Source organism: Malus sylvestris, chromosome 12 (assembly GCF_916048215.2).
Source record: "Malus sylvestris chromosome 12, drMalSylv7.2, whole genome shotgun sequence".
NCBI classification, from domain to species: domain Eukaryota; kingdom Viridiplantae; phylum Streptophyta; class Magnoliopsida; order Rosales; family Rosaceae; genus Malus; species Malus sylvestris.
The window spans coordinates 19868836-19878162 of NC_062271.1; the positions used below are offsets into that span (position 1 = coordinate 19868836).

Here is a 9327-nt window from a genome sequence, read left to right on the forward strand (position 1 = left end):
ATATGAATGAGATATATGGTGTGTTAACTTATTTGAATCATGCTTAACCAATTTGCCTATTGAACTTAGACTAGGATTTCCAATCAACTCAGTTAGGTTTTGCCCGATTGATTCATTGATTATGTTGGCTTTAGCCTCATTCTCCTCGATGATCAACTCAGTCTATAGGAAAACCTTTAATAATTGGATCAGTTGACTATCTACAATTGTGTGCACATTCTATCTTATGACTTTATATTTCATACGAGAGTAGTTGTTTCAAATGTTAAGTCCCCATCACATATATTGGGACTTAGTAAGTAATTTGCTATCACTTGGGCATGTTCGCCCACACTTGCGGTACTTGTAGGAAGGTCTATAACCTCTTCATGCCTTTAAAATATTATTATTATAGTAGAGATTGTTCACTATCTCTTTTATAATGCAAATGACTCTTTTCAATTTAGACGTTGTGCCTTGCCCAAATCGACAAACTATCACATTATATGCCCAGGACTATATCCTCTAATATCTTTTGAAGCCAATATGCTTCCTCTATAGCCTTATTGTAGGCATGAATAAATTCCACTATTAATTACTTATGTCACTGCGTATACATCCACCTATATACCTGACACTAATTACCGAAATTCAATTAATTAGCATTAGTACATGTGGATCTTAATTGACTAATTTAATACTAGAATAGAATATAGTGGTAGAGTTAATATGGGATCATTGGTCTCCAACTTCTTCAAAAAATTATGTAGATTTATATATGATATTGTATTTGACCATAGTAGAAACAATTAAAGCAAACTAAATTACAATCTCCTCCTCCTACTTTTTTTTTTTTATCATCCATGCCTTGTTCTCTCTTCTTGTGTGCGACTCTATTGTGCCCATAGAATGATGAAATGCTTCAGTTGACAAGTCTTGGCCGTATTCAACATTACTTTACAGTTTCCTATAGCCACTTTTGACAAGCCTCTACATATCATACTAGTTGTTGACATATGTTGGCATAAGCCTTCAATAGATGTTGGCAATAATAGACATGTTCCTACCAGGTGCTCAACGAAATGGTCCAATCAATTTTTTTGGTCGAAATCATGACCCTATTATTTGAAAATCCAAAATCCTCCACTGCTAGAATAACAAAACAACGACCATGGCCATTCATATGCTTACTTAATAAGCAGCATCATGTCTAATAATACAGTTTTGCTAATTAAATACCACAAAACTTTTCAGTGTCCTCATTTCATTCAACGTAGGTTTCTTGACCCCCGCAATTCCTTTACTGATACACGAACTAGATTCAGATTTGAATCATGGTGGATGTTGTTCTTAAATGAGTTTGGCTATGATAGCATGTTAAAACGAGAACATTTCCTTATGAACCAGTTCTTTTATACGATCCATAGTATGATATTTATACAATATGTTTAGGTCGGAGGTAAACATAATAAAGGCAACCTTTTTGCTGTTGTTGGGATTTCGTTCGATCGCCATTGACATACATTCCGTTGCCTCAAGTATGCAAGAACATAATAAAGTTAGAAAAGTGGCTAATAAGTCTTTATCCGCCTCATTATGTACAACTTATATTATACAACGACACAATGTTTTTTAGCAGATCAAGAAAAATAAAATAAAATGAAAAATAAAAAATGAACTATGTGGGTTCACAGTGCATTCATAGAGATTAGGGATATGCTTAAATTGATGCATTCATCTTTTTCATAAGATTTCAAACAGCTAACACTATTATTTTATGCTACTGCTAGAACAAGACGGTAGGAGTCGTCGTGCTCCTTTGTAGCACAAAAAAGTTTAATAATTTTCTGATGCTTATGTCTCAGGTGGACCTGCATTATGTGTTCTACCAGGAGCAGATGGCGGAATTGGAGTACCCTTTGGCAACATACCAAAATACAATCCTCTTGATGATATTTTGAGAAGAGGTGATGAAGTCACTCCGGTTCCATGTTCTTCACCTGCTGCACCAGACGGTTGAATTGAAGGGCCTTTTGGTAATTTACCAAAGCTCGATGGAAATGGACCAGGTGGTGGACTATATTGTCCCTTGCTAGGACCAGATGGTGGGATTGCAGAGCCCTTTGCTAGGATGCGATCCGGTGTAACCCATATTCCAAGCAACTGGTTGTACTTCTCTTCGTTGCCATCAGAGGAGGAAGAGGCAAAGCTTAGGGCTAGCACAAGGAGTAAGGCCAGCCATGAAAAGCTTTGGTAGGATAGTGACAGTACCATGATATGCTTATCTTTCTCTCTTTGTTTTTGTTGTTTCTGAATGAAAATTATGCTATGCTGTTGTGCTCATATAAGAAATTAGGTTTAACTTTGATAGGAAATTTGTATAAAAAATTCTTCATTTTCCTTAAATGGTTATTTACTGTTTATTAGCAGTCTGATCCATGTTAGATTTGTGGTATATCAAGTTTTATTATATTTGTATTTGGTCTATGTAGCCGATAAATTTTTTCCTTCTGTGGTTTTACCAGCTATGGAATATCACCAACCATACACCACGTACGGAAGGATAGGAGGAAATATTATAACCAACGAGCCTTTAAATTAATAGTACCAGATTCAATTCACTTGAATTAGCGATGTATAGGAAGAAATAATATAACAAACTAGCCTTTAGTTTATCGGTACAAGGTAATTATGTAGTCAATAAGCATTCTTTTCTACCTCATTAGTCATAACTACCAACAATTTTTGGTCTAACAAAGACCATCCCATTTATTCATCTTCTCATGAAACTACAATTTCAAGTCTTCATTTACATATTCTATTTAAACTTATTGACCAAAAAAACAAAAGAAAAAACTTCGGTTGAAATTTTTGGCCTTCTACACTACCTCTGCTACTAGCTCTTCTATCAACTTCCTCTCTACTTCCCTACCTATTACGTCTATTTCGTCTCCAAAATCCAGCCACAGCAAGTCACGTTGCAGCTCTTTCTCCAGACTGTCCTCGTTCGCGTTCTCTTCTTGGCTTGCTAGCAATGTGCACAGAACATCTTCGACTGCACTTGGATTAATCCACTTGGGACCAATTCTTTTGCTCGCAGGCCTTACCCATGGGTATGGATCAGTGAATTGCTCAAACATCTCCACGAGCCCTGAATTGATTCGATCGAACAGTAATTTCCTCTCGGGCTTTGGCCAAGAAGTCTGACCGTAGTACTTCTTCTCCAGTTCTTCGAATAGTAAAGGATTCACAGGACATTCTGGGGTGTGCCACATTGCCAAGAAGGTAGCCGGATCAGCATTGTTTAAACCAGATTCAGTTAAGGTACCGGCCAAGTATACAGACTCCCAGCTCTTTTCATCTTTACAAAATCCTCTTGCATCTGAAAACCCAGTAGATCCATCACCAACTTCATCATCACTCGACACTTCCATGTTTCCCTCTTCATATGGTTCTGACTCCAACTTCAGTAGCTTAAGCTGCATCCGAAGCCCTACAAACCAAATAAAAGATGAACATTAAAGCAAACAAAAGGAATAGGTCAATTAAATATACGAACGCACAACACAGTGGGAAGACAAGTGCATCATATTTGTAAGAAAACTCAAAGAGGATTCAGTTCAAACAACAATTAACTCCCATCAGTGACTAGAAGATAAGATAATGACTAAAGCATATCCTTTACCCAACACCTAATTGCGTGCTTCCTTATGTGTATTCATTAAAAAATAAAATCAACTGACTTTTCACACACAATATGTCGCTATGTTTATACGAACATTTTACGTGGTTCGTAAGTATCATCTTACTATAGGGGCTTCATTACAACAATCTATATGCACATTAACACCAACATATTCCATGGATACTGGAAGAAGGCAAAAGCTTTGCAACATTAGCACATTAGCACCCACATATTCATAGGAGCTGACACTAGAAACAAAAGAAATATAATCAATATAAATAGCCTTCCAATTACCTTGCAGGTCAGCACTGACACTCTCAAAGCATTCAGAACTAGATGACACATCATCAGTAAAAGGAACTTCCAGAACTGAAACCGGACTGGGCTGCTCAGCTTCTTTGGAGCTTGCAGGAGATTTGATTCCAGGTACAGACTGGTTAGAGGGGACTGCCTGTTCATGGGGTGGCCTGATTGAGGGTTCCTGGAAATTTAATGAAAATATTTGAGACAAATTTTTTTTAAATACAAAGCCCTGCTTCCAACTGAGCAGGGAAGGAACTTCAAACACATCTAGAAGCGACATACGTTAACGGTATGATGAATTGATGCATCTACTTGTTTGTATAAATGGTTGTGATAAAATAATGAACATCCCACAATGAGCAATTTGCAACATACACATGTTGTTGGGAACAGCAAAGATGAAATCAGTTCAGGAAATATCAACAGAAACAGGTCTCCAACAATTCTATATCATTGCAGCAGTGATATTATCATACTACACACGCGCGCGCACACACACACACAAAGAGAAAAAAGAAAAAACTTGAACACAAACCTGTGGAATTGCATTATCTTGGTGTCCACCAGATGAATAGCCTTCTACCGACATATGAGATGATAATTCTGGAAGGAACACATCAGGAGTTTCAGAAGGCTTGGATGCATCCACATCCACCAAATTTGCCGAAACTGGACTTGCATCCATAGCATTACTAGGTGGTGACTCATAGACTGCAACATTCTTCTGGGTTTGATTGTTCTCTTCCAAGTCAGTTCTATCTTTATTCTCAGTAGTATGAGTTTCAGGTGAAATGTCAAGAGCTTCCCTACTTGAGGGAGACGAATAAGATGTTTTGTTTCTGGATCTAGACTGTTTGTGAACACCTTCTCTAAGATCAAGATTACCAGTTACTATACGGTGTCTTTCGTGCGGGACTGTATCCTTTGGCATCGGATACTTGTCATTATGTACAGTTTCACACCGCATACTTGTTTTAAAACTTCCAAACACACTAGATGAAGAAGGAAGAGATTTTGATCTTGATAAACTATTGATGCATCCATCCTTCCAACCATCCCTACTGCTGATACCCAGAGGTCCACCCCCTTCAGTAGAAAATGTATCTCTGAATCCTGCCTCACCAATCATGGCATTCAAATTAGCAGCTCGCGTTTCCTTGTCTGGGACAGCAAGCATTTCACCAAGTGTGCTGCCCCTGCTCACAGGTCCCATTTCTTGGGACTTGTGTGTCAGTTTCCACCTCTCTGACAGCCTCTTCTTGGCCTCTCTACTCACAGATGATCCAGTAGAGCACGACGATGAAGGCCTGGAGTGGTTACTTATGTGAAAGGAATGCCTGGAAGCCACCGACATCCTCTCTGACTCGTTTGCAGATTCATTCTCAGACATGCTACAAGAACTCTCATCACCAGCATATCCTTTCAAACCAGAGGAGGAAAGACGCACAGAATTACTGCTAAAGTTATTTCTCATTTTCCTTGTGATTTCCTTAGCAATTTCTCTAGATTCTCTGGACTTGTGTCTCAGATGCACATCATTATCTTGGACGTTTTTCCTTCCACATGATTCTGCATCCCTGTTTCTAATGCTCAGAAATTCAGCGTGTTTGCCACCATCTAACATAGAAGCATGAGGAGAACAAGGTGATGCTTTGGGAGCATTCAGCACCTTCCCAAGGTTTGGTTTCAGAACAACTATCCTTGTAGGATGAATGGCAGATTCAATTTTCACTTCTGGTCGGTTTAGTGATGATTTAAGAGGATGTCTACTGTCAGAGTGGCTAGAAAAAGAATCCCGATGCTTCTGAGGAGATTTACAGCGATGCTTCTGCTCTCTTGCTGATGTGAAGCCAAGGTCAATGTTTTCATACTTTTGAGCTTCTGATGGCTTCAAAGATGCTATGCGACCACAAAGGGATTGAGGACCACCTTGCAGATCATGCATATGTTTTGTGAACAATGAGTCTGGTTGCTGAAGGAATTTCAATAGAATATCCTTGTTAGATTCCAGCACCTCAAGCACATCATGGAACTCCTTTGAATCCTGTAGCCTCTCATCTGTTGAAAGGCGTTTTGCATCCATGAATTTCTGTCGAACAAAAGCCATTTCAGCATCACTGAGCTTTGGGTTAGCACTTCCTCGAGATGGGTAACTCCTTGCAGGTTCATAAACTTCAAACACATCCTTAAACTCCTGCTGCACCCTTGAGTTCTTCCTAGATGAATGGCGTTCATGAGACATACTGCTTCTGTGCTCTTTCTCTACCGATCTTGTCTTCTGAAGATAATTCTCTGAAATGCCTTTCGATTGTCTATCAGCAGGCTGCTGAGGTGGCAGCCCATCAAGACCCATCAATTTGGCAATTAAGCTTGGTGATCTCCTTCTGGGTTCGGTTTCTCTCACCATCTCCTCAGCCAATAACTTCTTTATTGGAGTTCCAACAGCTTGCTGTGAAGATCTCCTGCCCAATTCAGAGGGGAACTGCAAGAACATACTTAACACACTTCATCATGCATGTCACATTGTAATTGTTTTTTAATACCAATATAAATCCAAACAAGGCGAAAATTCAGAAGAAAAAAAACAAAAACAAAGAAAGCGGAATCTTTTGGCTCATTACTCTGCTCAAGTTACAAAATGAACAGAAAAGCAAAATAAAATTAGTAAATTAGAAAAAACACCCCGAGAACTCTAGGTTTTATAGAAAAACACTTCATGAGCTCCATTGGAGAAAGAGAAAAGAAAAAAAAAAAACCATCCAAACCAACTCTAGGATTTATTTTCTTAACTACTGGGTTCGAAGTGTTCTTTCTCTGAAGTGTAACGTTATCAAGGGCTTCCATGTACAAACCCCAAATAAAATCATGCAGCTCAATACACACAACTAGTAAATAGGAAATGAGATTACCCAGTCTTCGCCGGTAGAGCCACTACTGCAAGAACTCGAATCTGAGGCCAATTTCCGAAAGTGTCTCTGTTTCAGAACCTGCCTGTTTCCTGAAAACAAAACCCACAAACATGAGGATCACCATTTCAAACCATAGACAAACTGAGAAGAATCCACTGCACAAAATTTACAAGTAATTAGACATCATCAAATGAATTAGAATCCAACCCAGTAAAACTACATGAAATTTCAATTGTGCCCTTTTCACAAATCAAAAGGAAAGGAAACATCGCAATCAATGTCTTGAAAATAGCATGCAGAAAACAGAGGATGTTTCAATTGTTCCCTTTGACTCTTAAAAAGAAGCCATTGAATTATATCTCATCATTCCGGTGGAAACAAAGCAAATCATGGCAAATACCACAACAGAAAAAGTCACGAACTTTAGCAAAATTACAGAGACATACCAAAATTAACCTGCATTGCATACGTATTAGAGCAAAATTAAAAATAAAAATAAAAACAATTAATCAATTAATTAAAGCTGCTAATTAGATATAAATAGTTGTGTTTACTGGATAATTTGATAGAAGAAAATTTGAGAAAAATAAAAACTAGTTACTAAGTTCAGAAATTTGTAATTTTCTTCAAGTGAGCCGTATAGTTGCTTAATCTTTCCGTTTCGAAAAAAACATGGGCATAAACTAACAACTTTCAGCAAAAAAAAAAAAAAATACTGAGATTTTCTCTTCCACCTTTCCTTTTCTTTCCCTCCACTTTCTCGGCAACCAAACAGGGTCAGAAGTTCAGACAACTCACAAGTCAAAAGCCCACAAAAACAAAACAAAAAAATGAATTTCAGAGAAAACCAGACCTCTTCTGTGAGCTCGCTCAGCGGAGGCGAATCGTCCTCCGACGGCGCTCCTCTCAGCAATGCTCGTCACCTTAGACCTCCGAGGCCGAAAGCTCTCCATTTTCACACATTAAAAACCCAAAAATTGAAAATTTAACAAAGTGCGGCAGATACGGAGATCGGAATCTCCGCAGCGACGCACGCGACGCGAAGCGAAGATTCTCAAAAAATCACAGAAGAAAAAAAAAACCCTAAATTTCAGCTCCCCTCACTCTGAAGAGAGAATCAGAAAAAACCAGATCTTGAACCGAAAGAGAAAGTGAGAGAAGCCAGCAGAAAATGGAGAGAGAGAGAGAGAGAGAGAGAGAGAGTGTGTGATAAAGAGGCGTCCGTTAGTGAGAACTGCTAGAGAGAGAGAGAGAGTGGAGCGAGACTGGGGGTGCGGTGTTGGGTGTGAAGAGAGAGAAAGTGAGGAGAGAGAGAGAGAGAGAGAGGAGAGAGATAGGAGAGAGAGTTAGTATTGGGGTTTTGTTTTGTTTTGGGATTTTTTGAACTTTCAAATACCGATATACCGACGGGGGAGGCTGAGGCTCTGCGCGGGCAAGTACTTTGTGTGCGTGTTGTAGATGGACTACGGTAAGGATGGTGTGAGTTGAAACAGGGTATGACTCTGCCAGTTTTCCAGGTGTCCTTCTTTGGATGTTGCCACGTCACTATCTTGTTTGGTCTTCACCCTTTGTTTGCTTGGTCTTTTCATAACAATTTCATGGCTTGTATGGTGTTTCATTCCCATTTTGGGGTTGTTTGGATTGGCAAAATTTACATTTGGTTAGGGTGATTAATGTAACAATTCATGTAAATCGACATTATGGACGTTTGAGCTATTTGGATCATGTTTGTTGTTTGCGTGATAACTTATTCATATGTAGCTCTATCGATCGGCGTCCGACATAGCCAAAATTTCCTACTATTTCTAACATGGATTCACCGTCCCCGGAAAATGTCAAAATTGAGTTTGCTCAATTACAAAGATCTGTGTACTTACCTAAACGATCAATTTGCCGACATCAAAAAAAGGCCATTTTTTTCCCAACATCTCCTCTCTCGACTTGCCTAAAAAATCAATTTGTTAGCAACGAAAATGACTAAAATTTGGTGTATTAACAACGCATCTTTGTACTTGACTAAATGATCAATTTGTGAGTGTTGAAAATGGTAAAAACTTGATGTACTTCTCCAACAACAGCACATCTCTCTACGTACCTATAAGATCAATTTGTCGCCATCGAAAAGGGCTAAAATTTGATTCACTTCTATGAAACAACGTATCTTTGTACTTGCCTAAATGATCAATTTTGTCAGGCTCGAAAATGGCAAAAACTTGACATATTTCTCTAGCAATAGCATATCTCTTTACTTACCTAAAAGATCAATTTGTCAGCACCGAAAATGGCTAAATTTTGATTCACTTCTTTGACAACAGCGTATCTTTTTATTTGCCTAAATGATCAATTTGTCAGCATCGAAAATGGCTAATATTTGATTCACTTCTCAGAAACAACGTATCTATGTACTTGCCTAAATGATTAATTTTGCCAGCGTCAAATGATCAATTTGTC

The 9327-nt window shown here is 38.5% G+C and overlaps 1 protein-coding gene across 2 annotated transcripts; it reads right to left on the bottom strand.

Moving 5' to 3' along the window:
- Positions 1 to 2712: 2712 nt before the first annotated feature.
- On the bottom strand, positions 2713 to 8282 carry LOC126594603 (uncharacterized). 2 transcript variants are annotated; one of them, XM_050260979.1, is made up of 5 exons: positions 7730 to 8282; positions 6877 to 6965; positions 4503 to 6449; positions 3959 to 4145; positions 2713 to 3472 (listed from the first exon to the last, which is right to left on the bottom strand). In XM_050260979.1, exons 1-5 carry the CDS (start codon positions 7827 to 7829, stop codon positions 2859 to 2861), a joined length of 2937 nt encoding a protein of 978 aa, XP_050116936.1. In that variant the 5' UTR covers positions 7830 to 8282; the 3' UTR covers positions 2713 to 2858. The 2 variants fall into 2 exon arrangements, with proteins under 2 accessions (XP_050116936.1, XP_050116937.1); XM_050260980.1 differs by lacking the exon at positions 7730 to 8282 and adding an exon at positions 7084 to 7345.
- Positions 8283 to 9327: the final 1045 nt, after the last annotated feature.

What these genes read in the sequence shown, in the direction of transcription:
- LOC126594603 (XM_050260979.1), bottom strand. Translation starts at nt 7,829, where the DNA reads ATGGAGAGCTTTCGGCCTCGGAGGTCTAAGGTGACGAGCATTGCTGAG. An exon ending in TGAGCGAGCTCACAGAAGAG is followed by an intron (nt 6,966 to 7,729) that starts GTCTGGTTTTCT and finishes TTTTGTTTTCAG; the next exon opens with GAAACAGGCAGGTTCTGAAA. An exon ending in GCTCTACCGGCGAAGACTGG is followed by an intron (nt 6,450 to 6,876) that starts GTAATCTCATTT and finishes ATGTTCTTGCAG; the next exon opens with TTCCCCTCTGAATTGGGCAG.